This window comes from Verticillium nonalfalfae (genome assembly GCF_003724135.2).
Source record: "Verticillium nonalfalfae strain VnAa140/NRRL 66861 chromosome Unknown scaffold_97, whole genome shotgun sequence".
Taxonomy (NCBI): domain Eukaryota; kingdom Fungi; phylum Ascomycota; class Sordariomycetes; order Glomerellales; family Plectosphaerellaceae; genus Verticillium; species Verticillium nonalfalfae.
The window spans coordinates 17,445-44,848 of record NW_021167322.1 but is presented as its reverse complement, the minus strand read 5'-3'; the positions used below and the strand labels follow the sequence as shown (position 1 = coordinate 44,848).

General features: G+C 57.1%; 8 protein-coding genes and 1 non-coding gene across 9 annotated transcripts; 5 read left to right on the top strand and 4 right to left on the bottom strand.

Annotated features, from left to right (window-relative positions):
* Positions 1-411: 411 nt before the first annotated feature.
* Positions 412-903, top strand: D7B24_009546 (uncharacterized protein; the record flags this gene model as incomplete). Its single annotated transcript, XM_028643617.1, has 1 exon — positions 412-903. The coding sequence occupies one exon, from the start codon at positions 412-414 to the stop codon at positions 901-903; it is 492 nt and encodes a 163-aa protein (XP_028492813.1).
* A 2,242-nt stretch (positions 904-3,145) lies between these two features.
* On the bottom strand, positions 3,146-4,959 carry D7B24_009545 (uncharacterized protein; the record flags this gene model as incomplete). Its single annotated transcript, XM_028643616.1, has 4 exons — positions 3,146-4,037; positions 4,096-4,232; positions 4,292-4,656; positions 4,713-4,959. 4 exons carry the CDS (start codon positions 4,957-4,959, stop codon positions 3,146-3,148), a joined length of 1,641 nt encoding a protein of 546 aa, XP_028492812.1.
* A 936-nt stretch (positions 4,960-5,895) lies between these two features.
* Positions 5,896-7,759, top strand: MAL12_2 (alpha-glucosidase mal12; the record flags this gene model as incomplete). Its single annotated transcript, XM_028643615.1, has 2 exons — positions 5,896-6,149; positions 6,205-7,759. The coding sequence occupies 2 exons, from the start codon at positions 5,896-5,898 to the stop codon at positions 7,757-7,759; spliced, it is 1,809 nt and encodes a 602-aa protein (XP_028492811.1).
* A 706-nt stretch (positions 7,760-8,465) lies between these two features.
* Positions 8,466-8,583, top strand: D7B24_009543. Its single transcript has one exon. It is a non-coding gene; the product is annotated as a tRNA-Val (tRNA).
* Positions 8,584-8,900: 317 nt separating this feature from the next.
* On the top strand, positions 8,901-10,463 carry D7B24_009542 (uncharacterized protein; the record flags this gene model as incomplete). Its single annotated transcript, XM_028643614.1, has 1 exon — positions 8,901-10,463. One exon carries the CDS (start codon positions 8,901-8,903, stop codon positions 10,461-10,463), a length of 1,563 nt encoding a protein of 520 aa, XP_028492810.1.
* Positions 10,464-11,943: 1,480 nt separating this feature from the next.
* D7B24_009541 (uncharacterized protein) lies at positions 11,944-12,822 on the bottom strand (the record flags this gene model as incomplete). The annotated part of the gene is made up of 1 exon (XM_028643613.1): positions 11,944-12,822. One exon carries the CDS (start codon positions 12,820-12,822, stop codon positions 11,944-11,946), a length of 879 nt encoding a protein of 292 aa, XP_028492809.1.
* Positions 12,823-14,336: 1,514 nt separating this feature from the next.
* On the top strand, positions 14,337-15,257 carry D7B24_009540 (uncharacterized protein; the record flags this gene model as incomplete). Its single annotated transcript, XM_028643612.1, has 1 exon — positions 14,337-15,257. The coding sequence occupies one exon, from the start codon at positions 14,337-14,339 to the stop codon at positions 15,255-15,257; it is 921 nt and encodes a 306-aa protein (XP_028492808.1).
* A 510-nt stretch (positions 15,258-15,767) lies between these two features.
* D7B24_009539 (uncharacterized protein) lies at positions 15,768-17,098 on the bottom strand (the record flags this gene model as incomplete). The annotated part of the gene is made up of 2 exons (XM_028643611.1): positions 15,768-16,880; positions 16,931-17,098. 2 exons carry the CDS (start codon positions 17,096-17,098, stop codon positions 15,768-15,770), a joined length of 1,281 nt encoding a protein of 426 aa, XP_028492807.1.
* Positions 17,099-20,297: 3,199 nt separating this feature from the next.
* On the bottom strand, positions 20,298-22,025 carry D7B24_009538 (uncharacterized protein; the record flags this gene model as incomplete). Its single annotated transcript, XM_028643610.1, has 3 exons — positions 20,298-20,571; positions 20,631-21,564; positions 21,620-22,025. The coding sequence occupies 3 exons, from the start codon at positions 22,023-22,025 to the stop codon at positions 20,298-20,300; spliced, it is 1,614 nt and encodes a 537-aa protein (XP_028492806.1).
* Between the last annotated feature and the right edge of the window lie 5,379 nt (positions 22,026-27,404).

Sequence of the window (27,404 nt, the reverse complement as noted above, 5' to 3'; positions counted from 1 at the left end):
GTGTACAGTCGGCGCAACATGGGGCCCAACCGTCCACACCCTGCAGAAGAACATCGTCCATGGCTCAGCGGGGGCGGAATGCCGAGAAGTGAAGCGCACGCAGGCTGTTATGAAGAATTCAGCCCCTCTTGGGGGAAGCGTCGTGGCAACCACACCGCGGTGAGCCAAGCCCGTTCAAGAGAGGTCGGATTCCTCAGACTGCTGTGCCCTGTTCCCGACCCCAGCCTGGGCATTCTTGGGAGAGACCGTTCCGCCAGAGGCCTTGTTGGGTTCAAAAGGCGGCAGCCTGGCCTGTCATCTGGGAGTTGTCTCTCTGTAGACATCATCATTCCCAGACGCAAACCCATCTCACCTCCTGCTCGACAACATCCATCCGGCATCTTGGCCCGCTCCCCATCATAGCCGAGCGTCATGTCTTCCGAGAAAGCGATCCTCCCCCAGTATGAAGACCGCCAAGTCACCCTCGAACCCATGGAGTTCGCGCCCGAAACCACCGACACCGCCACGTGCGCCCGCTTCTCCGTCGCCTGCACCATCCTCTCGGCGGTCCCGTGGCTCATCATCGGCGTCTTGGCCAAGAGCGAGCTATACGCCGACAACGAGGAATACATGGGCGCCGCCCTCGTCGCCATCCTCGCCGCCCAGCTCCTGGCGCTCATGCTGGCCACCCTCTCCGCGCAGCTCGCCTGGCCGGAGACGCAGGTCGGCCGATACCTGGCCGTCGGGCTCGGGCTCGGAGCCAGTACCGCTTTTGTCATTGTGACGTACGAATCGCCGGCCTACGCCAACTATTATGCGCGGACTTTCATGGGGCTCGGCGGGTTGTATGCGGGCTTGGCTTTTGAGGTGGCTACCGGGGCGTGTCAGCGTGGTGTCGAGTATAGGCTGTCGACAGGGTCATGAAGTGGCGTCGACGAAGAGGGCAGAGTCTGTAGAATGTTCCATGTTTGTGTATTCTTCGATGTGTTATTCATGTGTCGTCTGTTTTCATGTGCCCTGACATGGATCGAGCCTCGATGACATGCCTGGTGTTCGTGGAGCATGGGTTACGAAGCGATAGCTTTCCGTGTCGTCACTACACCGGAGTGTTTACCAGTCTCATACCTACCTCCCAGTGAATCATCAATCAACGTGTACCCTCGCTCCAGTGAGGACGGTCCAAAGCAAAACGAGGCTTTGACTCTTGCTCCGATGACACGCACTGGCTGCAAATCAGGCCTCAAAGGAACGTCGCCCCCGTGCACAAGGTGCCACGGAGGCCGCCGCCGTAGCCTCCTCGATCACCACCGCCTCCGCGGCCTTCTCGGGCTTCTATTCCCCCTCCTCGTCTACCACGACTGCCGCCGCCGCGACCACTAACAATTTTCGTCTCGGAGCCGTCTTTATCGTCGTTCTTGCCGTCGCGATCCATTGTTTTATGTGGATTAACTGATACATGTCGCCATTGGCATGGTCATTGCCGATGTGCACAGCATGACTTACATGGTGATGATAATGGTGGTGATGTTGCGGGTGTTGCTGTTGCGGATTCTGCTTATGTTGATGCTGATGCGATGCTGCTATAGCAGGTCCTGGCGTTCATGGTATTGTTTCGGATTAACAGGTCAGTATAAGATTTGATAACACGGACATAGATCAAAAACAATGAGCATAGCCCGGGGGCTTGTCGCAAAAGTCGCCAATTGGCGCTTCCGTGATACAGAGAAAAGCAGGCCGAATGGTCAGTAATACAAGCGGAGATACATAATGAAATTGAGGATAGCCTCTCGAGAATATGAGTACAATTAGGATGCAACGGTCACAGGGCCTAAAAGCTGGAAAGAGCAGAAACATTACAAGAGTTGTGTAAAGCCGAAACCTTGGCCGCAAGTGCAGGTATCAAGCAATAAAGAGCACCGGGAGGCCATTGAAACTCGAGAAAGAACACTCAGAGAAATTGGTACGATGAATGCTTCAAACTTAAAGAACAAATAATCCGTTTCGAATTGCGAGATGTAGCAGAGAGGTTGGATTGAGAAATCATTTGCCAGCGCCTGGCGGAAGTCGGGATGGAGAAGGGAATGGGAAGGAAGAAAGAACGGGACCAGGAATGGAGGTATTTTACTTGATGCCCGGATGAGTCAGATATTCCTGTGAATAAGGCAGAGTTTGAATTGAGAGAAACGGAAGGGAGGCGCTATTAGTGTTCGCACCCAGGTTTCCCTCCTCTGATAGCTAGCTTTTCCACGCCACTTTGGTCTTGGTGACAGACAGCCTTCTAGTTAACCACTTGTCATGTGCTTGACCTCAAGATATGACCCAAACACTGCGCCCTAGACGGCCAGACACCGCTGTCATCCATCAGACTCTATGGATTAGAGTCGCCGTGATCTGTACGGTAAGGTCTACTCAGCCTAGGCGAACCATGAACACCAAAGTAACCTGGGGCGAATCACTCGTATTATGTTTGCTTGCAGCAAAGTGAGAAGTTTCTGAGTTCCTTGCTCAGATTCAGCGGACAACGTGGAAAGCCTTGACCACAACGTTATTACAGGTAACAACATGATGACTCCCGATCAGTAGTCAGACAGAACCAGTGATTCCAACTATCAAGGCTGCAATATGGGTATACCACCACACATTGAACGAACGAGAGAGGCAAAGATCAGGTATGTCAAGAGTAAACGTCAAGTGGTGATTCTCTGGGCTGCGCGACTACAATCGCATCCACAATCTTAAATATGCCACATCCCGAACCTCTTTCTATCCAAGCGGCATCACCGCGCACTGATAAGGTAACGATATCCAGATTCTGTTTCATGTCTTGAGATACCATGGTATTGATCATTCATGTAGCGCGATGTAAACTACCTAGGTAAGGTAGAATCGTGGTTCACTTACCTACTTATGCTGTACTAAACTGAAGATTATTGAGTCAATCGTAAAAAATTCCCTTTGGCCCATAGCACAAATAAGTGTGGGGCGTTTTCCGACATGGTAACATATTTGGATCGTGACAGAGAGTCCGAGACCATGTAGCAGTGAGTGGAGTGCTCATTCACGATGACCTCAAATGACCAACGTGGATCATGGTACAAAAACCTCGCAGAACGTAAATTCGATTTCAGATGCTTCATGACTTGACAAGTCCTCTTTCACTGCCTCTTCAATAAGCACCCTCCGATGATTTCTTCTCAAGCGGGGTGCTTTCGGTATAAGCGTCCACCTTCGTCTTGGCGAATTTCCTCGCCGACACGCCCTGCTCAAACAGCATATCCAGCTCCGCATACGTGCGCCCTCTGGGCTCTGGCAGACGGAAATAGACCCAGATGACGCAGAAGAAGCAGGTGCCGGCCCAGAAATAAGCAGTCCTCGATCCCCAGTTCCAGGCAGCCGTGGAGAGCTGGTAGTTGGTCATGACGTTGACGAAGATATTGGATGTGTTGTAGGCCGCGCGCGCCAGGACGATGGTCTTGGTCTTGAGGCGCGTTGAGGACAGCTCCGAGATGAGCGAGTAAGTAACGGGACCGACTGTCAGGTCGTACACAAAGGTGAAGAGAATGAGGCATCCGGCGGTTGCCCACAGAGAGGCCTGGTTCCCTGCAAAGTGAAGAGAGCCAACAATGACCAAGATGAGCAGCTGGCACGTGAGTCCTGTGAAGTGGATCTTTCTCCGCCCCACGTAAGACATCAATATCCAGCTGCAGAAAACTCCCACGAGGCCCAACCCCGAGTTGGCGATCGACAACGAAAGCGAATTCGAAGGATCTAAGCCAGCCTGCACCATAAAGAATGAAAAATAACCCATTATGTTCTGTCCTCCCAGCGTCTGAACGATCCAGAGAATCACGACAATTTCTGTGCGGCGAAGATCAGTGCCCCGGAAGCAGTCGCGGTACGATGTGCCCTCGCTGAGCTCGGCCTCGCGGGCGTTGGTGTACTCGATCATGGCGAGCGTGTTTTCGACGTTGACACTGGGCTGATCGCGCTTCGTGAGGCGCACAAGAGAGTGGCGGGCCTCTTCTCTCCTGTTGTGACGGACGAGCCACCATGGTGATCTTTTTTAGGGACATGTCAGTCACGTCGCTCACGCAAGGGTCGGACCACCGGACTTACTCGGGAGCAAAGATCAGGCCAATGAGAATGGGGATAGGCCAAACCCACTGGACGGCGTACGGGATGCGCCAGCTCCAGTTGTCTGGCCTGTTGATGGTTGCGCGGCAAATGCCGGAGCTGAGCAGCTGACCGATGACCTGGGAAGTGTCAGCAGCCTGTTTCACGAGGAGATGTCCCGGCGAGCGTCATAACGTACCCAGCAAGCGTTGATAAAGGTCGTGCAGAACGGCCGCAGAATGACCGGCGCCACCTCGCTGGCATAGGCCGGTGTCACGGACTGGAAGGCGCCCCAGGGAATTCCGCAGAGAATCTGGCCGACGACGAGAACTTGGACGTTGGGCGCGAAGAAGAGGATAAAGATGAAGCCGATCATGGCCACGAGGTTGGCCATGGTGGTGTAGCGGTAGCCCCAGCGATCGGTCATCCAGCCGGCAATGATGAGGCCAAAGACCTCACCGGCGCGGGCACCGTTGGAGAGGCCCGACTGCCAGGCGGCAGAGATGACGTATTTGCCGCTGGCCTCGTGGAACTCGCCAAAGTACTTGTTAAAGTGCGAGTTGCCTGCAGGGGGGTGGTCAGACAGGCTCTATAAAGGGGATAGACAGACTCCGAAATACCGTAGAGGTTTCCGAGCAGCGCAAGATCGTAGCCCTCCATGATGAGGGTGCTCGACAGCAGAACAGACCAGGCGATGGCCTTGGGATATGCCTTGATAGCCTGCAAGACAGTCATGTTTTGCTCGGCATCAGCCGCCTGCTTGGCCTCGGAGGCGATGGCCCCCGGCGCAACGGCCGCCTCCTCGTGAGCGGTAGCCATCTCCTTGTCCTTGGGGAACGACTCGCTTATGGGCTTTTGGTCGGCCATGCTGTCAAGTCAAGTCGACAGAGAGCAGCAGTGGGTAAAGGTAGGGGATGAGATGCGGGTTGAGAGGTGGTAATGGCGATGTACGATGAGACGTGGGCATCAATGTCCTTTTTATCCCCAGAGTGCATGCATCCCCTCGGCGCTAAGGAGAAGATTGTCTGGTCTGTGACTTATGCCGTCCCAACGAGTGAGCCCGGTCTCATGGGTTGCGAGCTGGGAGCTTGGGTGGGGAGGCGGAGGGAAGAAGAATACTGTGGAGAAGCCTGGGGAAAGGCCATGAACCCACGTTGACTGTCAGACAAGGGGGGGGGGGGGAACCAATGTCATGACAGACGTGAGAATTTGCTGTGAGCCGAATCGAGGGGAGAAAGCAGGGAAACGCGGGCGATCAGGTGGTGGGACCGAGCCCCCGGGCATGACTCGGCACATTGGCACCTCGAGGGGACGCCACTCCGCGTCTCGTCGCTGCAGGGCGGAGTCCAATGTATTTGATGCTTTTAGGTGATGCTTGGCGCGCGGAGACTCCGCCATCTCCCGCCTTCGGTCCTCGGGCGTCGGAGTTTGTCGTTTTGTTTGGTCTGCAAGTACCACAAAGGACGCCGCACAAGGGGGATTTTTTACGCCTCGTCGTCACAGAGTCTGCGAGAAGAAACATATTCACATGAATTGGAAAGGACACACCGCTAGCCTCCTCTTCGTCCGGAGTTGGCCGGAGGAGTCTCCGCGCTCGCGTGGCCATGTTCGCCCACCCGCCCACCATGCCCGCCTATCTCCACGCGACCCGCCCTGCAACCACTGTCACCACGCCGATCGGATATCATGACGTTGGTCAAAAGTCCATGTTTCCTCCCGGCTAGCTTTCACTCGAGTGAGCTCCCTTTCTGCCTCCTCTCACTGTCTAGTCTCCAACGCCGTCTGCTCCTCACCAAACGCACCATGGGCTCTCTCATCTGGGACGACGAGAATCGCTACGTCGGCAAACAGCCGTACTGGAAGGATGCCGTCTTCTACCAGGTGTACCCCGCAAGTTTCAAAGACGCAAACGGCGATGGCTGGGGCGACCTCGAGGGGCTGATCTCCAAGGTCGACTACCTCAGCGACCTCGGCGTCGACGTCGTCTGGGTGTCGCCTATTTTTGCCAGTCCGCAGAAGGACATGGGGTACGACGTGTCGGATTACCAAGCCATTGAGTACGTGTCGAAGAGGGCCTCTCTGCCATCCTCAGAATCGCTGACAAGTCCCAAGAGCCGCCTACGGCACAGTCGAAGACGTCGACACTCTCCTGCGCGAATGCCACAGCCGGGGCATGAAGGTCATCCTCGACCTCGTTGTCAACCACACGTCCAACGAGCACCAGTGGTTCAAAGACTCTCGATCCTCCAAATCCAACCCGAAACGAGACTGGTACATCTGGAAGCCCGCACGCTACGACGCCGACGGGGTCCGGCACCCACCCACAAACTGGCGAGGCTACTTCGCCGGCCCGACGTGGACCTGGGACGCCGGGACGGAGGAGTACTACCTCCACCTCTACGCGCCTGACCAGCCGGACCTCAACTGGGAGAACGAAGAGTGCCGCGAGGCCATTTACGACAACACGATGCGCTTCTGGCTGGACCGCGGCGTCGACGGGTTCCGCATCGACACGGTCAACAAGTACTCGAAGCGGACCGAGTACGTCGACGCGCCCGTCACGGACCCGACGAGCCCGCACCAGCCGGCGCCGGAGATGTGGTGCAACGGCCCCCGGATCCACGAGTTCATCCGCGAGATGAACGCCAAGGCGCTGGCGCCCTACAACGCCGTGTCGGTGGGCGAGCTGTCGCTGACGCCGCACCCGTCGCAGGTGCTGCCCTACGTGTCGGCGGCGGCGCGCGAGCTCGACATGGTGTTCGAGTTCTCCGTCATCCGGCTCGGCAACGGCAACGGGTTCGGCGGCAAATACCTCTACGACCCGTTCCCGCTGTCGCGGCTCAAGACGCTGACGGCGACGTGGCAGGCCTTCATCGAGGGCACCGACGCCTGGGCGACGGCGTTTTGCGAGAACCACGACAACGGGCGCGCCGTGTCGCGGTTCGGCGACGACGCCACGCCCGCGCTCTGGGCCGCGAGCGCCAGGACCATCGCGCTGTGGCAGGCCACCATGACGGGCACGCTGTTCCTGTACCAGGGCCAGGAGATCGGCATGACCAACATGCCGGCGGCGTGGGGCGTCGAGGAGTACAAGGACATTGAGAGCTCCAACTTCTACGCCGAGGCGTGCGCGTCGGGCGACGAGGACAAGATGGCCAAGACGATGCACGGTCTGCGCATCATGGCGCGGGACCACGCGCGGATCCCCTTCCAGTGGGACGACTCGCCCAACGCCGGGTTCACGTCTGCTGACGCGAAGCCCTGGATGAGGGTGCATGACGAGTACAAGAGGATCAACGCCGCGCAGCAGATGGCCGATCCCAAATCGATTCTCTCGTTCTACCGGCAGATGCTGAGGCTACGAAAGCATTACAAGGACGTGTTTGTGTTTGGGTCGCACAAGCTGCTCGAGCCCGAGGATGAGAAGGTGTGGAAGTACGTCAAGCAGAGCCCGTATACCGAGCAGTGCCGGCGCGTGCTGGTCGTCATGAACTTTTCCAGAGAGGAGAGACCAGTGGGCGATGTGGCTGCTGCTCTCGAGTGCGAGAAGGGAGACGTGCGGCTTCTCGTTGGCACGGCTGGCGTGGCGGAGAGCTCGGTCGACAAGAGCGGCTGGCCAGCACTGGGTGTGTGGGAGTCAAGGATATACACAAACTTTGAGCTGTGAGCGAGACTCGCCTCCAACAAGAGTGAAGCTAGAGCGCTGTCGGCGATCAAGGCGTTAGGATGGCGTGGGTTCGTCTTTTCTGCATGGCAATCAGCCTGGTCCATCAACCAGGCTTGGGGGGCGTTTTCTTTTTTTTTTCTTTTTCTTTTTTCCTTTTTTCGAGGTTAGACAGTTTATCCAAAGCGGCAGGTGAACCGACTTTCTGGGGAAATGCAGGTTCGTCATCTTGACTGTCCCCATGCAATGTCTTACACAGACGGGGCCTCGAAGCCCATGCCATGCTCACCCCCCCTCTCAATCTCTCATGAACTATCTGTGTCTATTCCTAGGGTCCTAAGCAAGCGGTTGACAAAAGGTTGCGACGCCGTGTGATTCCTCCTCAAACCACGAAATTGACGCATCGATGACATTTCTACGCCTTTACAAATAAGGAAAACTACCTAGTTATCATGCTGTTTTATCCTATGTATAACCGTCTTGCACAGTAAAAGATTCCTGGTTCTGTTGTTCTTAAGATGACAACTCTCGTTAACCGTTGGTTACTAGCAAATCTAGTAGGGGACCCTGAGCTGGGAGGTCTCTGAGTGTTTTGAGCATTTTCCAACCGCCTGCTAGCTAAGCTACGGTGGGTAGTCAACAAGTCCCAGCAACCACACCATCAGGGACCATGAGGGCATGAACCCCGCAAAGTAGACCGAAATCATCCGGTTCGGTGGTGTAGTTGGTTATCACGTCAGTCTAACATCCATCCACGCTGATCTAGAGCCTTGATGACGATCAGAGGAGTTCACCGAAGGTCGGGAGTTCGAGCCTCCCTTGAATCATTTTGGCGATGCCGAGTTTTGGACCAAGACTCGGAGGACTCTGTCCGCCTTGGATTTACTTCAATTCTTTATGTGACCTATTATTTTATTGATAGATGAATATGACAAGCTTCGCGCGCATGATCGAGCGCTGACTCAGCATCATGTGACCCCACGTTACCCCAGATGTCGGCAATGCAACCTGATGCGAACTGAATGGGCAAGGCTCAGTCAAAACACGCGACACTACACACACAAACTCACAAACACACACACACATATCTCGAACAAGCCCTGCGGCCATTGCACGATGCTGCTCGCCTCGCCAGCTGGGGACCATGAGTCATATCCGAAGACAGTCCGACACCTCCTTGTCCCCCGCCACATCCTCCTCGTCTCACCTGCGCCCTGAGAAGCGGCCCGGCGAAGACGACCCTCATGCTCACGATGCGACCGCCAAGGGAGCCAAGAGAGCCCAGGTCTCCCGCGCCTGTCAACGCTGTCGGAACCTGCGCCGCGCGTGCAGCGACTACCGCCCGTGCAAGCGCTGCTCCGACCATGGCCTCGCCGACCAATGCCTCGGCATGCCGGGTCCCGTCCAGATCACCTGGGCCCAAGGACACATCGCCGGCGCCGCCGCGGCGACGAGCCCCCAGGCCTACGTCCTGCCGCCGGCGCAGGATTCGGTCCAGCGGCTGGCCCACCTGCTGCCGGTGACCGTCGTCAACTACTGCGCGCGGCGCTTCTTCGCCCGCTTGTACCCCACCATCCCCATCGTGACGGCCGAGTACATTGGTCGCCTCAAGGCCGCGGCCGCCAGCTCGACGCCGTCCGAGGTCGCCATGGAGGCCCAGCTCGTCCTCGCCGCCATGAGCGCGCTGATCCTGCTCCAGGTCGAGGAGCCCGAGAGCCTGTTCAATGAGGGCCTCATCGCGGAGAAGAACTCGGCCTACGGCGAGCGCCTCTTTGACGAGGCCATCCTGGCGCACCGCCACTTCGCCCGCAAGTCGAATCCTTCGCTCGCGCTCTGCCTCCTGACCTTTCTCCTCTACGCCTGCCACGCGGCGCTGCTCCACCACAGCCAGGCCTTCCTCTTCCTGCGCGAGGCCAACACGCTGTGGCTGCTGCTGCGGCCGCGCGACGACGACGCCGAGGTCCGCGCCCTCGCCGACCGCCTCTTCTGGGTGCTCCTCATCTCGGAACGCTCGCACGCCGTGCGCTACCGCCGGCCCGTGACGCTGCAGATCACGCCCGAGACGCCGAGCGCGGGCCCCGACGACGACGACCCGTCCCTCGTCGGCTTCTGGTGCCTCGCCGCCCTCTTCCGGCCCCTCGACACGTCCTTCGTCGCGCTCCTCAACAAGGAGCAGGGGGCGGCCCCGCCGTCGCCCGCGGCGCTCCACCACGTCGAGCTCGCCGTCAACGCCGCCCTCCGGCCGACGCTGCGCCTGCAGGACACGCAAAAGGCCAACCTCCGCGTCACCCAGCTCTGGCTGCGCATCATCCTCTGGCAGCTGCGCCTGCGCTTCGGCTACCTCTCCGAGGACGGCCTCCAGGCCGGCCCCAGCTTCACCTTTCACTACCCGCTCGAGGTCGCCAAGGACCTGACCCTCTCGACGCGCGACCTGCCGCTCGACAGCATCAAGGTCCACGGCGTCGGCCTCACCGAGAAGCTGTTCGACATTGCCTCGTCCGTCGTCGACGTCCTCGCCCGCATCCCCCTCACGCCCTCGAGCCCCAACGGCATCGGCATCGGCGCCGAGGACGACCTGAACTACATCCGCCGCCTCATCACCCAGCTGCCCGGCGGGCCCGCCATCTACGACGCCCTGCTCGACAAGCACATCCAGCAGGCCGTGCCCGACATGGAGCTGGGCGAGGTCCAGAACCTGTCGGAGTGAGCACCGGGGCCGTCGGGGAAGACCGGAGGCGACGGCGGCCACGTCCTGTTGACGTTCGGCACGAGCTGTGTGTTGGGGTTCTTGAGGCCACTGGCTCGTGCATAGCGAAAGTGACAAGTGGGAGGCTGTTCAGGATATACCTCGCTTTCAGGAATGAGAGGCCTTCAGGATGCGATGCCTGCGGGATGGGACATGCTTATGGCCTTCCTTGGACCATGAATTGCCATGGTCGAGGACCCCGCCCATTTAGTCACTGCAGAAACACCATCCATCGCAAGAACTGCACCTCGAGGATGACGAGCTGCACCTCACCTCATGACTGCCTCTCACGCCGAGGGCGCAGGACCTTTTTTTCCCGGGGTGGTTAAACCAAGGATCGCATATGCAACAGCTGGTTGACATGCAGGTTCTCGCTCCGGCTCACCGTTCCTCGCTGCCCGCATTCTTGCGTGCGCGTCTTGGTCGGCGATTTGCGGCTTCGTCGACAGCGAGGGTGCCGTGACGACGCTACGAAGGGTGCAGCGGCAGTCTCGCGACAACGATCATGACGAAGGCTGCAGACGGGCAGACATGGCTCTGCTGGGGCTCTTTGCCAGCCGTTGAATTGTGCTAGGCAGGCTGAGTTCTGATATGACTCACGCATATTGCAATGAAGGAAGACACTTCCACTCGTCCACGTTCGCAGTCTTGTGGGATTTCGATGTGAGGACGCCATGTCTACATGAAGGCTTTTGGGAACGAATTCCCACGCGCCAGAGCCTTGCACACTGGCTCGGCCGGCTGCAGTCAGGATTGTACACTGTCCTTCAAAGTATGGTGTCAGTCTTGTGACTCGTACCAAGACGTCCGAATTACAGCCATGATGTCTTAGGGGATTATTCTTGAAATTCTTCCATCCTCCACTGGACAACCGCTTGGACGCATAAGGACAGCCTGCAGCCCCTGGTCGGACATTCCGCTCCATTGCCGCGTAGAGAGCGAGCACCGGAACGCGTACAATCCAATCATGGCAGTAGCGCATCCACCCTGGGCCGGGAGAACAACTCCTACGCAGGAACGCCAAGCCCTGTGAGATCGTCTGCCTCGAGGAGACATGAGCTCAAAGCACCGAGGGCTTGGCCGGCGTGACAGCCATGCAGAGACGGATCCAACTGATCCGGTAGCAGCTTGCATTCGAGACAGGAACTGCGGAGAGGTGGATTGGCTGTGTCAGATCAACTACATACCTGCGTCGACCTCGACGTTGCATGCATCTGATGCACACGGGGCAGACTTTGCATGTCGTCACAAGGGGGACACCCGGACGGCTTGTCGCACCATAGCTTCCAGTAGAATGCCTCCAATGCAGTCATGAATCCAATGCAGTCATGAATTTCATCCCAGGGTGCTCATGCCTCTGACGCCTGTGCAATGTACAGCCAACGACCCGCCTACTTTTGACGAATGTTCTTCGGCGTGCAATGTACAGCCAACGACCCGCCTACTTTTGACGAATGTTCTTCGGCTTCCGCTTCTTAAACACAACCGGCGCAGGCCCGTCCCCGGCACCCTCCTCCGTCTTGACGCCCACGTCTGGTATCGCCGGCGCAGAGTCTCTCGGCGGATCAATACCGCCCTCTCCCTCGTCCGCGGGCTCCGCCTTGACGGGCGGCCCCGCGCTCTTCATGTCGTGCGGCGCGCTCTCTTCCGTCTTGCCCTCTCCCTCGACAGACTCCTCCTTCTTCGGCGGCGCATGCGGCATCCCCCCACGCAACAGCGCGTCGAGCTCGGCGTCGTCCTGCGGCATGGCCCTCGTCCCGCCCCACGTCCGCTGCTTCTTGAACAACCCCCGCACCGCCGCCGCCTCCTCCTCCGCCTCCCTCTGCTCGTCCGTGACCTCTCGCTTCCGCACGCCCACGGCCTTGGCCTCCACCTGGGCCGCCGCCTCGCCCGCCCGCGGCGAAGCAGACACGACGCGCGTATTCGTCACCGTCCACGCGCCCGGCATGGCCATGTCGCCTCGGACCTCGGTCGGCACGGAGATGCCCATCTCCGCCAGCTGCTCCCTCTGCCTCGCCAGCTGCGCCGCCGTCGCCTGGCCCGAGGAGGCCGACGCCGAGGACGACGCGGCCGCTGACGCCGAGGACGACGCCGCGCCGCCGCCGACGACGCCGTGGAGCCTGTCGACCTCGCGCCGCGCGCGCTCCCTGTCGCGCTCCTCGCGCTCGTGGCCGCGGTGGATGTCACGCAGCGACCGCTTCAGCGCGCCCTGGTGGCGGCCCGTCGCCTCGTGGTTCTGGCGCTCGAGCTTCGTGTCGCGGACAAAGACGCTGCAGTGCTTGCACCAGTATTTCGGCGTGGATTTCCAGTATTCGGACATGGTGGGTGGGCGGCAGATGGCCTGCGTTCAGTTCGGGGTGGGATCGGCCGCGGTATCTGGTTTTTTTTTTCTTTTTTTTTCTTTGGGAGAACTTCTGCAGTGGGAGAGTTCGCTCGGTAGGTTGGGATTCAGGGCGGGTTGTTGCAGGCAGGTTGTTGCAGGTTGTTGCAGGCAGGCGAGGCTGATGGTGATGGCCGGCAGAATGCATCGGGGGTTTGCATTGACTTGACCGCCTGCCCGAGAGCGGCGCGTGATGACGTAACGCCTGACTGGAACTGATAAGCCGCTATCGCGATCCAGATCCCGTGAACTGTCGAAAGAGAGTAGTTGCACTGGCAATAGAATACGTACCAAAAATGACGACCAGTTGAGCCTTCATTCATACAGCTCTCTCCAATGCATTGGGTCCAGCCCGAGAGACCAAACCCTAGTCAGGTCAGCGCGCTAGAGGGCGACGAGAAAGAGAGAGAGGGGTGGTCGGCGGTTGGACTGGCCGGCACCTGGGTTAGCAAGGAAGACCAAGCTGCAGAAGCCGAGCTCCATGGTACCATGTACTGTCACCCCTTGATTGTTTCAATTTAATTATATTGTTAGAAACATTAGTAATGTACTGTACAATAAGCAAGCTGCAGAAGCTGAGCTACATGGAGTCCTGTACTCTGTCGGTAAGAGAAGGCCATGCACTCGAGTCCGACGACGCGGGTGACCAAGAAGCTTTCTGTCAGCTGTGTCGTAGAGCTGTGATACTGTGCTTCACACCAGCTTCAACTGACAAAAGTAGATTTTTCTCGAATGTAGCGCCGATGATCGAGTAAGCAGAATTTCGGGGCATTCCATGGAGATGCGGTGTTGAGAGGGTTCCAATACTACCTATGTAGGGGCTGTCTGGATGATACCTGTGGTCAGCGCATGTACAGTGGCTTCATCACCCACGGCAAGCGGACAGAATGCTGACAAAGGATAGTGGGATGCCGGCGAGCTCCCGCTGCAGCAGCCCCTGGCCACCCTGCAACCTCGGAACCCACCGAGCACCCCCTTGCGCCTTGCCCTGCGCCTTGCCCCTGGCCCTGAGCGCAGCACGCCTTGTCCAAGCAAGAACACGCCCACGCTGTCAATAAAGCCCCGACCCGACGAACGAACGCTCATCCTGACAGACAGCCTCACCGCTGGGACATCGGATGGGATGCCGTTGCTGTACGCCCTCTCCGGTCCAGTCGCTGATAAACCGGATGGGATGCCGTTGCCGCGGCCCTGTACTCCTGCGCCGCAGCAAGCCAGTCCTTGATGTTGCGGAAACGAACTTCCCATCCACGGCGCGTCGCCCGTCTCCCTGGTGGTCAGCTGATGGGGAACAGCTTAACTACGTACACGCAGTTCATGGTCTCCCGAGCTGCCGAAGAGATGGAGGCTCGAATCGCCCGATTGTCCCTTCTTCTACCCCCCAGCGCCGCGCCACCCTTGGCCCAGCACCGATCATCTGGTCAACCAAACCGTGACCGCATCGCCAGCCCACCATGTTCGGCCGAAACAATGCGTGGAATCCAGACGAAGACATACCCAATCTGGACGGGAGAATCATCCTGGTCACCGGGGGGTCCTCCGGCTTGGGGCTAGAGACAGTCCGCCAACTCGCGAGGCATCACCCTACACGCATCTACGTGGCCGGCAGGTCCCAGGAGCGGGGCGAGACGGCCATCCGGATGGTGAAGGACACCGTCACCACCACCACGGACCTGCGCTTCCTCCCCATGGACCTGGCATCGTTCCAGAGCGTCAAGTCCGCCGTGGCATCGTTCCTGCAAAGCGAGACCCGGCTCGATCTCCTCGTCAACAACGCCGGCCTCGTCTTCGCCGCGCCGCGCCTGACCAGCGACGGGTACGAAGTGCAATTCGGCACCAACTTTATGGGCCACGCCCTGCTGACGCGGCTGCTGCTCCCCGTTCTTCGCGCCACGGCCAGCACGGAGGCCGACGTGCGCGTCGTCACCGTCGCCTCGGCAGCCGAGGCCCACGCCGGCAAGACGACCTACGCCTTCGATCGGTACAGAACCACCATGGCGGCCGAGAGCACGCACGCGCGCCACTGCCTGTCCAAGCTGGCGCTGGTTCACTTCGCCGCCGCCGCCGCCCAGCGCTACCCCGACGTGAGGTTTGTCACGGTCCATCCCGGCGCCGTGCGCACCACTGTCGGCAAGGACTGGCATGTTGGCGCCCTGTTTCTGCTGTTCATACGCACCTGGATCCTCCTGTTTGCCGCGCCGGTCCAAGACGGCGCGCTCAACCAGCTCTGGGCGTCGGCCAGCCCGGACGCCGTCAGTGGTGAGTTCTACCATCCCGTGGGCGTGCCTGGCAAAGGGTCGCCGAGGAGCCGGGATGCCGCGTTGAGGGAGCGCCTCTGGAGTTGGACCGACAAGGAGCTCCAGCAGCACCTCTAGTTCTGTTGGGTTTGGAACCCATCCGGCGGTGCCCAAGGGAATTGGATTTGTCTTCACCCTAGGGTAGACCGTTTCCACCCTGCAATGCCACGATGCCACCTCGAGCTCCATGGACTCGACTCGTAGCCATATCTGGTCACTGCGGATGGCCGGTCGTGACGAATCGGGCAAGGCCACTGCACATGTTCTGCTCTCATGTCTTTGACGGGCACCTGTCTGCATGTTCTGCTCTCATGTCTTCGACGGACACCTGTCTTGCATATCAAACAAGTCTGCTGCACTTGATAAGAATCGATTACCCTAGCTAATTAGAAGTATCTAAGACTGTCCATACATCCATTCATTCCCATACATCCATTCATTCCGTTCCTGGTCTGACTGCAATTTGTTCCGTCCTTGCGCCGACCGGGAGGCGCCGCTCCCCTGGCTCAGCCATGACCTTGGCGTGAGCGATACCAATATGTTCAAGAAAAGTCCCTAGGTGTGCTGGTAATGGCAAAGGCTGTGCCCTTACAGCAGGAAGAAAGCACCCATGGCGCCGAGGGCCAGGGCGGCGATCGAGCCGGGGATGACGCGGCCGCTGCTGGCCTCGATGGGGCCAGACTCGACGGGGGGAGACACGACCGAAGGCGTCGTCGTGTTGCCGGGGGGGACGGGGTACGACGTCTCGACGGGAGGGACGGGCACAGGGTGCGTGGTCTCGACCGGGGGAGCGGGAGGGGCCACGGGCTGCGTGTCGACGGGAGGCGCGGGAGGAGGCGCGGGGTGTGTCTCGACAGGAGGCGAAGGAGGGGGTGCAGGGTACTCCGTCTCGACGGGGGGCGCAGGAGGCTCGCCCGTGGGAACCTGGATCTGGCCGTCCGAGATCTGGGTCACGGGGTGCTCGGGCTCCGGCGCGGGGTGCGTAGGCTCGACGGGCGCGGTGGGCTCTGGGTACACGGGCTCCGCAGGCTTCGAGGGCTCAGTAGGAGGGTACTCGGGCTCGGCTGGCTTCGATGGCTCGGCGGGGGGGTGTTCAGGCTCGGCAGGGGTGCTGGGCTCGGGGTACACGGGCTCGGCCGGCTTCGAAGGCTCGACAGGAGGGTACTCAGGCGCAGCAGGAGTGCTGGGCTCAACTGGGGGGTACTCGGGCTCGGAGGGAGTGCTGGGCGCGGGCTGGGGCGCGGGAGCAGGGTAGGTGGGCTGCGTGGGAGGCTTGGGGGGCTCGCCGGTGGGGACCTGGAGCTGACCATCGTCGATCTGGGTGACGGGGTGGGAAGAAGGGGTCGCGGGCTCCGGGGCGGCACCGTAGTCGGCCTGCGCGGACCGCTTGCTCTTGCCGCAGGAGCGGACGTAAAAGGCGACGGGGCTGCACTGCGGGGCCCAGTTGCGGTCGTAGAGGTTGGCAAAGTTGCCCGAGTTGCACTTGAAGAACGTCTTCTGGTCGCCGAGAGCGAGGAGGTTGTCGTCGCAGACAGCGAAGCCACTGGTGTAGATGGCATCAGCCTGGGCGGGGCCGTCAAACTGGAACTGGTAGTTGGCGACAATGGAGCCGGTACGGTCCTTGGAGTCGGTGAGGACACCGTCCTTGAGGTTCACAACCAGGGAGCCAGGCGCGCCGGCGCAAGAAGCAGCATCGCGCATCTACCACGTGTTAGACATGGGGGCATGGCAAGATGGAGCAGATCTCATACCTCGAGGCGCTTCACCTCCTCGGGGGCGGCGACGATGCTAATCTCGAACGAGTCGGCATAGGTCGTGCTGCAGCCGGCAGGAGCCGCGGCGGCCGGAGCCTTCTGTGACTGGGGTGCAGCCATAGCGGTGCCGACCATGGCGGCGAGAACGACGGGAGTGTTCTTCATGATGTGCTTTGTAGCGAGTGTTTCGAAGTACCAAGTAACGACGGAAGGTAGACGTCTCTGGGCGTTCTACGTTTCAAGCGATGGTGATAAACGAACTGCAGCAGTTGAGAGAGAGTCGGATCGAGACGAAAGGCGCAGACAGGGAGTCCATTTATGTTTCCGTGGCCTCTCACCAACTTTGTTGTCAGGGGCTGGATCGGCAGCCCAGGTGGGTAGGGAGTCCAGGTGGCTAAGGCAGGGTGGGCAAGGGGTTGGGACCATCCCAAGAGTTGACGAATGACAGCCGCACATCACGACGCTGGGGAGGATTGGGTTTTCCGTTCTCGTCATCACCAAGGGGAGAGCAGATCCCGGCTCGCGCGAAAGCCCCTCCAAGAAGCTGCTAGAGCTGGCTGGACTGATGGACTGAGGCTGGACTGATGGCTGGGATGGTTGGCCGGGCAGTCATGGTGGTTGGGTGGGATGACCGGCCATCTTGGAAAGGACCGATGGACGGACTTTGACGTCAAGAGACAGCTGGCCTCGAGGTTCCGAAAGGCAAGTGGTTGATCGACTCTGCGTGGTTTGGAAGAAGTATCCGCCAGGCGCAGCGTGGCTTGTTTGACGTTGAGGTTGTGTCGGCCGTCAGGGGAGGTGGCGGGGGCGTAGGCCGCCGTCGAACCCCGAACTAGCCATCCACTTGGGAGCGGCCATCTGTGATCTCGGAAAGCCTTCTGTCGTTGCACGAGGGCCTAGCATGCATTAGCGTGCATCTAGGGAAGCCTCTGGATTTGCCCGACAGGTGTTTGCGGAGGTTGGTTGGCACAGCAGGCGATCTGCTGCTGCATATAGCGACATTCATTCAACCCAATCGCACCCATCAGCCAGGCTCTTCTCAGCCATTGGATTTATCGCAGCTGCCAGGGAGGAGATGGAAGGCGTAGCAAAAAGGTAACTTTGGACTCGTCGCACGACGCCAGTGGTACCGTCCATCCACTCGAGGCTGGGTAACAAGACACCAACCCCTAGCCTGAAAGCCTGGCTAAAGTCCACAGCAGCACCAGTTCAGAGGTGCTCCAAAGGCACTAGGGAGGCTGATCGTAGCACTTGGAAAGGACCTCGAAACACGGAAAACAAACACGCAGAAGAAAGCAGACGGAAGGCTGTGCCCAGCTTTGTTTCTTTGTTGTCCAACTGGAACAAAAACGTCTGCCAATCCCGTCATCCGTCGGCTCGACAGGGGTCGAACTGCGGGAAGCAGGGGGCGACCGCGGAGGCCAAGAGATCGCCCAGGAACCCCCCCCCTATCGCTGATCGGCTTCGCTGTCGAGTAAGCTTCTCTTGAGCACGCTAGCAGAGGGCCGGCGCCTGGCGTGGCTGTTTGTGGTTGAGGGTTGCTGGGGGCTTCCCCGCACAATGGACCTGTCAGAGGGCACGAGAGCAAGGGGCCCCGGCAACCGGAGTCGAGTGCTTCGAGACGTCTGGATGGTCGTCGAAGAGGATTGCGCGGCCAGTGTTTCGCGGAAGAAGATCGGTCGAGGGGCTTTCGGTCCATGGAGGGTCTGGACATGGGCAGCGCCAGGCCCCGAGAGAAAGTGATTGGGTGTCCTGGGTCGAGGTGTCCGAGCAACGGGTCCCGATCGACGCCATGAAGTCGTGATGATTATCGCAGCCTGGATAAAGATGGAAGTGGTTGTGTTCGGATGGTTGATCAATGGAGTTACGACGTAACCGTTGGCTCATCTGATGTCACTTCTTCCTGTCTGCGCCAGAAAGGATCTTCCGGGCAGGTAGCCAGAGATTTCACGAGCTGTGCATGGTTGCTGCCTTACATAATCGTGGGCCTGCTCGATTCGACTTGCCTGCAGCCTGCGGTACGTCAACGCGCCGAACCCAACGCCATCCAGGGAGGCCAGCCGTGTGATGGCGCGACGAACCGTCCAACAACCCCGAGTCTAAACTAGTTTCCTCACCATGAACCCCCGAGGTCGGATCATTTAGCGAATCCAGAGAGTCAGGCAGAGGAGAGCCGACCAACCAGCCGGCAACGCAAGCAGTCATTCGTCATGTCATCTGCGTCCGGCGGAGACCATTGATATGCCCAGGAAGAGAGCACAACATCCGACACCCAGACCTGCCACTACCGGTACATCAGAGCCGAGCCTTCGCAGGATGGCAATCAAAGCCGCTATTCTGCTGGAGGTCATCAGGTAGGCAAGATTCGGCCCTGCTGCGGAGCGGGATCCAAGGATATAGCGAGGTAGATGGCGGGGCATAGGGGTGAATCGCCTTGAGCGCCACCCCTTGAGTAGGGAGGTAACTACCAGGGTACACTTTTGAAGTTGACTTGTTTCTTGCGGAGACCCACGACTTCACACTCTTCTTCATCGTCTCGCTGCATGACTTCGGGTCGGCGGTCAATGGCTGCTATTCACAACATGAGCGGGGATCCTTGCACCTCTGGCAAGTACATATCGTGAAGCTGGATGCTTCTGTCGCCTTTGGTACCCCTCAGTCCATGCACCCCTTGCGAACAATTTGGCGCTGGTCGTCATGCCATGTCATCTTTGAGTGGAGGTCTAGTCGCAAATGAAAAATCTGGGTCGTTCCGCTGCATCGTAAGGCTAGAACCAAGCTCAAGAAAACACGCCTTGACTCACCGTCACTTTTGGTTGGAGCGACTAGTGGTCTGAACTCTTGTGGATGATGACCAGCTGACTATCGGGCAGAACTGTATCGCGCTATTCAGTGAGCTGATACCCAAGAAGGATATTTGATAGACATTCATAGGTATTTTGATTCAATGCCTCCCTGGGAATCGCTCGAATCTCTTTTGAGATCCTGCAACTTTTCAAACTTGTCATTTTTGCAATGGTTGTTTTGTCAGGAGGAAGGCGAGAGATTCCATCCAGTCCTCCATAGTGTGATCAAATGAGCAGAAGTATAACCATCATTTACAGGCCTTAGAAGAACGATGGGAAACCAGGCCTTCGGCATTATTATATCTGCTAATACCAGAGCCCACCCAGTTCAGTCAGACGAGGTTCAAGACTTAACCTCATTACTCCTACATCCATACCACCGGCAAACAGGATCTGCTCTGTAATAAAGACCGGACTGGAAAGGGACACCACCGCTGAGGGTTTCTTGACCCACGTCGCATCCCTCATCCCTTGCACATCCCATGCACAGATGACAAACTACCCACCACAGCTGGAGCTCAAACACGCGACTTTTCGTTGTCGACGGCGTGAATGTTGATATCATCTTCAAGGTGCTCGCCCGCGTGAATCTCCTTCTCGACCTGGTTCATGTCGACGTGGGCAATGGCATCGTCGCCGTCAAAGATACGAGCAATCTCCTCGAGGGTCGGACCCTTGGTCTCGACGTAGAAGAAATACACAAAGACGAGCTCGCAGAAATCCCAGAGCGTGTAGAACAACATGAAGTTCCAGTGGTTGGGGAGGTTGTCCCAGGCGATCTTGTTGGTTTGGCTATTGAACGGGGTTAGTGAACATGCCTCCGCATCGTGTAGAGAAAGGGTATTTCTTACTTGCTGAGAGCCAGGATGGCCTGGACGGTAATGTTCATGATCATCATGCCCTTAGCGCGAAGGTGGAAAGGCAAGACCTCGAGGGCATAGGCGATGAGAAGACCCGAGAACCCGATATCGTAGAAGATGCCGAAGATCCAGATGAAGACGAGCTGAGTGTAGCCAGCAGCCGAGTTAGTCTCGTTCGAGTTCTCGTAGATCGCACCGGTGATTGTCCAGCAAACAAAGTTGACAACCATGCCCGTGATGGAGACCAGGAAGAGGGGCCGGCGTCCAAAGTAGTCAACCGTCAGCGCAGCGGCAATGGCACAACCCAGGTCAAGAACCGCCTTGCCGGTCGACATGGCGAGCTTCTGGTTCTGGTTCGTAATCCCAGCACCTTCGTAGATGGTGTTCATGTAGTTCGAAAAGAGCGCGTTACCAGAGTACTGGGAAATGATACCGAGAGAGATGATAATGGCCAATCGCCACCGGTTCCCCTTGGTCCTGAGGAAGTCGGCGTACGTGGTGGCCTTGTCTGCTTCCTTCTCCAAGCGCATCGTTTCCTTGATTTCCCGGTACTGGAACTGGACGGTAGAGTTGTTGACATCTCCTCCTCCGTGCCACTTGGTCAACATGGCCAGGGCATCTTCGTGGCGGTCCATGTTCATTAGGTAACGCGGCGACTCGGGGATCCACCACAGACCGCAAATCTGCATGACAGATGGGGTGATCTGAAGTAGAGTGATGGAACGCCACGACCAATTGCCATCAATATAAGCTGTACCCCAGCCTATCGAAGAGACAATAAGAGAGCCTAGATTCCAGAGACAGTTGTACACTGCCGTGACAGGGCCGCGGTGCTGAGGGTGACAGATCTCCGTGAGAAGGAGAGGGGACGACATCTGTGCCAGAGAGTTGCCAAAACCAAGAACAAAACGACCACCAATGTACACTGGGAAACGCATTAGTTTTCAGTTCTCGTCTCTCATGCACCTCAATCCACTTACTGCCCCAGCCATTCGAGAAGGCGCCCAAGAATCCTCCAAGGATCATGAACAAGCAGCCGATGAAAATGGCAGTCTTGCGACCATAGTGATCCGCAATGTAGGGAGTGATGAAGAACGAAATGATGCTACCAATGTTGAACATGTTGATGAGAATGCCCAGTTTGTTGTTGTTGGTGACGCCTTCTCCGAAATAATCCTCAAACTGCTTCATCATCTGCGAGGTATTGACGAGCATTCCATCGTAACCAGTGGTTGCAGATGCTACCATGAGAAAGATGGTGAGGAAGTAGAGCTTGCGTAGATGGGGTTCCTTTGTCCATTGCACCTTCTCAAAACGAGGTGCTTCGGCCTGGGCAATCTGAATGTTGTCCGCCACTTGCTGGTCAGTCTTCAGCTTGGGTACCATGTTTGCGGTCGATCAGCGGTTACGTTGCTGAGTGGGTGTTGGAAGTGAGTGAAAATTGAAAAGATGGCCGGGAAAGGAACAAGATTGTCCTTCAAGGTGACTGAAGACCGTTTGCAAGGGGTCATCAAAGCTGCCCCAGAGCATCGTCTGTCAACGGGTTTTTATGTCCCATCAGCCAGGACGATATCCAGAGCTCGCCTCATCGGGCCCATGCTCCGATACATGGTTGCTGTACCCCTCTCCTCCGGTTCCAGTGTATCTCCTTTCCGCCTAGCCTTGCACAAGGCAATCTGTTGTTAGAACGAGGGGTAACTTCCAGGGGTAGCAAAGGGCTTCAGCCGCCAGTCCCCAGCAGAAGTTCTCTGGACCTTAGCCGTACGGGATCGATGGCAATGGGCTAACCACTTCGAGGACACCCTTTTCTGGCGTCCCGACAGACGGCTTTTGCCAGAGCCACAGGGTCTTCAACACCCTGGAAGCGAGGCTGCCTTGCATGGCCGAGTCAGGCGCCGCACGAACGGGGTTCCGCATGTAGTAGCACGGGACGGTCTCGGTGGGGAAACCTACATCAACTGCACCTCATCATATGGCCACGAGCGGAGGGTTTTGCGCTTTCTGAATCATCCAGATTTACTCATAAGAAAAGCCTCATGAAGATATTCAACTTTCTGAAGCACATGGAGCCAAGGTCTTTGAAAGATGTCGCCTTGCTATCGCAGGTCAACGAGCGTTGACAACAAAAGCATCGCAGATCTCTTTCAAACATAAGGAATCAGATTAGATAACAAGACATGTTCGTGGCTTCAAGACACCAAAATGGTCACGGAATGCAGAGCTGGAACCCATTCAGGAGGTCAGGTGTCCGGTGTCAGATCTCTCGAGATACAAGGGGGATTAGGAACCCATCTGCAGCGGGATTCCGGCCCAGACTCGCATCCTAACACACCTGAAGGTGCAATGTGATTCTGAAGTGTTGGAACCTTGTACCACTATCGAAAAGCCATCCTGCTGCACAAGTTCAAGCTTGCGGAAAGACGGCGAGGGAGGCATATTGATCACGCAAGCAAATTTGGGTTCCGCGGAACGTCGATGGAGCCTGCACTGGAACACCATCAATAGAGGCATGCACCCCACAAAGAACGGGGCGGCATGAGGCACGGCTGGAGCGGTCAAGGAAATGTGACTACGCAGGTCAGTCCTGTACGGGCCGGACATCGTGACGGGCACCCGGTTAGTCGGGTCGAAGTGGCGATGAGCGTGATATCCGGAGAAAGCCTGCTGCTTGGAACATACTCCTACTGTCTAACTCCTAATCGCGCATACCATCTGACACCTCAGGATATGGTGTTGTGAGCCGGCTACCATATCTGACAATGTCCGAGAAGGCCGGAGTCGTCCCACTGACAGGCCCTGGGAGTCTTGGCGGCTGATGTCGACCGACAAAAGAATACCAGAAACAATGTAACAGGTGTGAGAGCCGGATAAAAGCCAACTAATTTATCCTGCACTTTTTGTATTGGTCCATTCGAAGGAACCGATAGCAGGGACGTCCCTACTCGGAGCCCGACGAGGCAACAAAATATACGGGCCGCATCAGAAACGTGGGGCCCGGTAGCTCAGGTGCTCTAGTCGATCGGTGGCTTGCAGGCCCTATTCGACTTTAGACCCCGTCGTGTGAGACCACAAGTGGTTGGGCGGCGGTATGTGGTTTGGTGCAGTTGTGCTGACATGCGAGCTTCCGGCGCACCCTCGACAGTCCTTTCCATCTTGCCGCCAATGGGAAATTGATGCTTCGTCTCCGAGTGGTGCGCCGGAACGCACGGCAGTGAGGTGCATGGCGGAGGAGGGGCATCGTTGGCTGCTTCAAGGCCTCTGAGCAGGACTCGGATGCCTCGGGATGTCATACTTGACAAGGAGAGTGGCACGGCCTCTCGAGGCAAATCTACCAGGAATCAAGCGACCTCCCATGTCTGGCCTTTCGTATTAGTGTTAAAGCTTGAAGAACTGCACCAAATTACACAACTGAAGAAATGCACTGCACAGGATGTTGCATGACAGTTTCGGCGTCTCCAGTTGACAGCAACTTCATAGATCGTTTCTTGTAGAATTCCAATGCGCGCGCGGCTGTCAAGATCAGACTCCACATGTGCTGCAGATCAGGCCCAGTCAGCTTAGATCAACGGCGCACCTCTGAGCCGGGGTGTGCCGTTCGGCACTTCATGCAGCGAGGCGTCGTGGCAATAACGACACCCGAGTCCAAAAGTGAGATGGTGTGCGCTCACAGCGAGCAGAAGCCACAGGTCGGTTCAGGTGCTTCGTAGAGCCATACAACACAGCCGCCATTCCGGACAGACGACATCTGAGCCAGTCGTTGGGTCACAATTGTATTGATGCGCCGCAAGAGGAGCTCGAAGGTCCGAGAAAGCCCCGGTTAGTCACAAAGTACAGAATCGGGTGACTTGACATACTGTCGTGGAACGAAAGAGGTAAACTTGAGTAGTCATGTGTTCGCGTGCCCAACCAGCCCTTCTCACAGCTTGACTGGGGGCAATGACATGCAGTTGGGTTCCTAGATTCACGCCAAGATTACTACAGCTCGACCAGAGTCTTGAACGAAACAAGCTTTACTCAAGCACTTCACACATGCTTCGAGTACGACAATGAGCTGCCTGGTGGGTGCCAACCTGCACCTCAAGCCGCCAAGACAAGCCTATCAAGAGAAAGAAGACGAGCTTGTGGGTATCGATTCCTCCAGCCGGACAGTGCCATCCCTGGCGTGGTCGTGGGATATTAGCCGGCAGCAGGCGACCGCGCCACTTGTTTCCCTGCCGCATTCGCCGCCGGGATGCGGCACATCACCACAACCGCTACCAGTACCACGGCGACTTCTCAAGCAAGGTCTACAGTAGCTCCCATGATAGGTAGACCCGAGCTGGCCAGGCAATGTCTAGACAGCAGCGCACTGAGAGTTGCTGCTACGGACAGGTCACTTTGTTAGAGGCCAATATTTGAGCACAGGCAGCGCAGATTGGGCAAAGAGAGTTTCCGCCAGGGACGAATCGATGCACAGAATGTACAAAGGCTACGGGTATCCGCACTATGTTCATTCGGAGTCGCAATTGGGAAGCATGAGTGAAGAGATGGCATGACGCGTCGTTGCTTTGGATCGTGCATCATTAAGTGCAATTCGCAGTCGAGTTCTCGGGTCACAAACTAGTTCATTGAGAGCGAAATGTTGTTCCTCACTCAGAAGACACGCCCACGCACGCATTGCACTTGATGCACTCTGTTGAGGATAGCCTGGCAACTTTCTTCTTAGCTAGCCATATAGACTGCGACAAGAGTCAGGGCATGTAGACTCGTTATGGATGAGGACATATGAGAAGGCCCTTTCATCCAGCTGGAGGCCAAGTTCTGGTTCCTCAGAGCCCCATGACGAAGACCAAAAGATTTATGTGACTGCGCGAAATCTAGGAAACTGTTTATGTCTTGACTCAAAGGGAATGTAAACTTTACAGTTCAAAAGCCAAAATAGGAAAAAAAGGGAGGCAATAGAAGAAAAACAAAAGAAACCAGAAAGAACATGAGAATGTACAAAGGAAATACACCGATCATCTAAAACTCAAGTTGAGCACGCCCTGATGGTACCTCTAGGAAGATGATCCACTGCTTCCGTCCGTAAACTTCAACTGGACACGAATAGCGTATAGATTGCGGCAACCGCAGTATATACTCCTTATAACCTGGGTGTTATCACGACAAAGAACAAAACAAGCGCAACCGAGGTCCCAACATAACAGATCATCGAATAACACCAATAACGCTCTCCGTGTCTTATCTTGCGTGGCCATCATCGTTCAAGTCGTCAAAGAAAGTATTGGTTTAGCTCCTAACGGCCGGCCGGGCCGCTGTAGACACTCCTGAAAATGGTCGAGGAGTGCCTGCGCTGTGGACTTCTCATGGCCCAGATGACATGAAAAAGCAAACAACTGGGGCCTTGCGCAGCTCATCAAATGCCTTTTCAGATTCCAAGCTCGTCGAGTGACTCGGGCGCCTCCACTGTTGGTTGGCACGTATCCACACGCACAACGAGGGTGGTGTGCGTGAAGGACTGTCGTAGAAGGGGGCGGGTCGGAGGAGGCCGATGCAGAGAGGGAGCGTTTGCGCAGGAGAATCCTTCTTGTGATTGAGTATGTAAAGCTTGACGTCGATGATGATAATGATGAAGGGTTGAAGTTAGAAGGGCTATTATGGTTCGAAGAAATCAAATTCGAATTGAGAACGTCGTCGGGGTTGGAGGCTTGCGGCAGCCATTTAAACTGTAGTTGCGAAGGAGGCACTGCTGGCGGATTGTATAGAGATAGCACCGGGTATAATTTGTCGTCGACAATGATTGATTCGTGCGGAACTTGTCCACATTGGTAGCCTTCGTGGCCCCTGATGGGCGCACGACAGAAGTGGCAGCAGGCATCTTCCCAAGAGGCTCGCCATGGGATGCGCCCACTTGCCGTTATACGATGATCATGCTGGTAATTCTGAATGGAACAGGCGAGGGCAAGGCCCTCGCACTCCTGATCACGGTAAAGAAGCTGCCCTAGGCAGTAGCCCGCAGGACGGTAGGCAAGCCTCGCAGGAACGAAGAGTAAAGAATAGAAATATCGAGATCCGACGAAGCCAAAAGTCAGGCCAAGCCGCCCTTTTAACCGAGTGTCTCTCCCTGGACTGTTAGTACTTGTTCTCCGCGTCGTTCTCCCAATCACATCTTTGAAAAGTGCTCGAATCCTGGCCGCCGGAGCCTGACTACCCAATTCAGGGTCCTTTTTCAATAGGCCAGCCTTGTGCAGGTGTGACTTGTGACCTCCTTTTTAGATGTGAGCTGATAGAAGGTATGCATGTGTGCAGTCATTATTGGGCCTTGTCAGCCTTGGGCAGAGGGGTCGTGTCGTCGGGCAGGATCTGTGACTTAAGAGGCTGAGGCGAACAAAAGCAAGACAGAAAATGGGGGGTGATTTTCTGGCCCATGATAATGGACTCAATACGTCACGGCTGCTTACATGAGGCTCAAGCGTCACGGGCTCGTATTTTTTTTTTTGACGTTCAGGCCGAGTCAATTTTTGCTTCGGCGGTCACGTCGTGCCGTTTTTGTCGAGTCCATTCAATTTCTCTGCCAACAAAGATGTCAGTTTGTGACATGGGGAAAAGACTCATAAGTATTCGCTGTCATTGCTCGGCAGCAGTACCTCTCTTCGCAATAGTGTCGAAGATGAAGATGGCAGGCAAGTATAAGTGTGCGAATGAGGAAGACCATATTTGACTTTGATGCAGCAAAGTCGAGCCTTCATCGCATGGCGGGGTCATGAACTACTCTCCATTGATTTC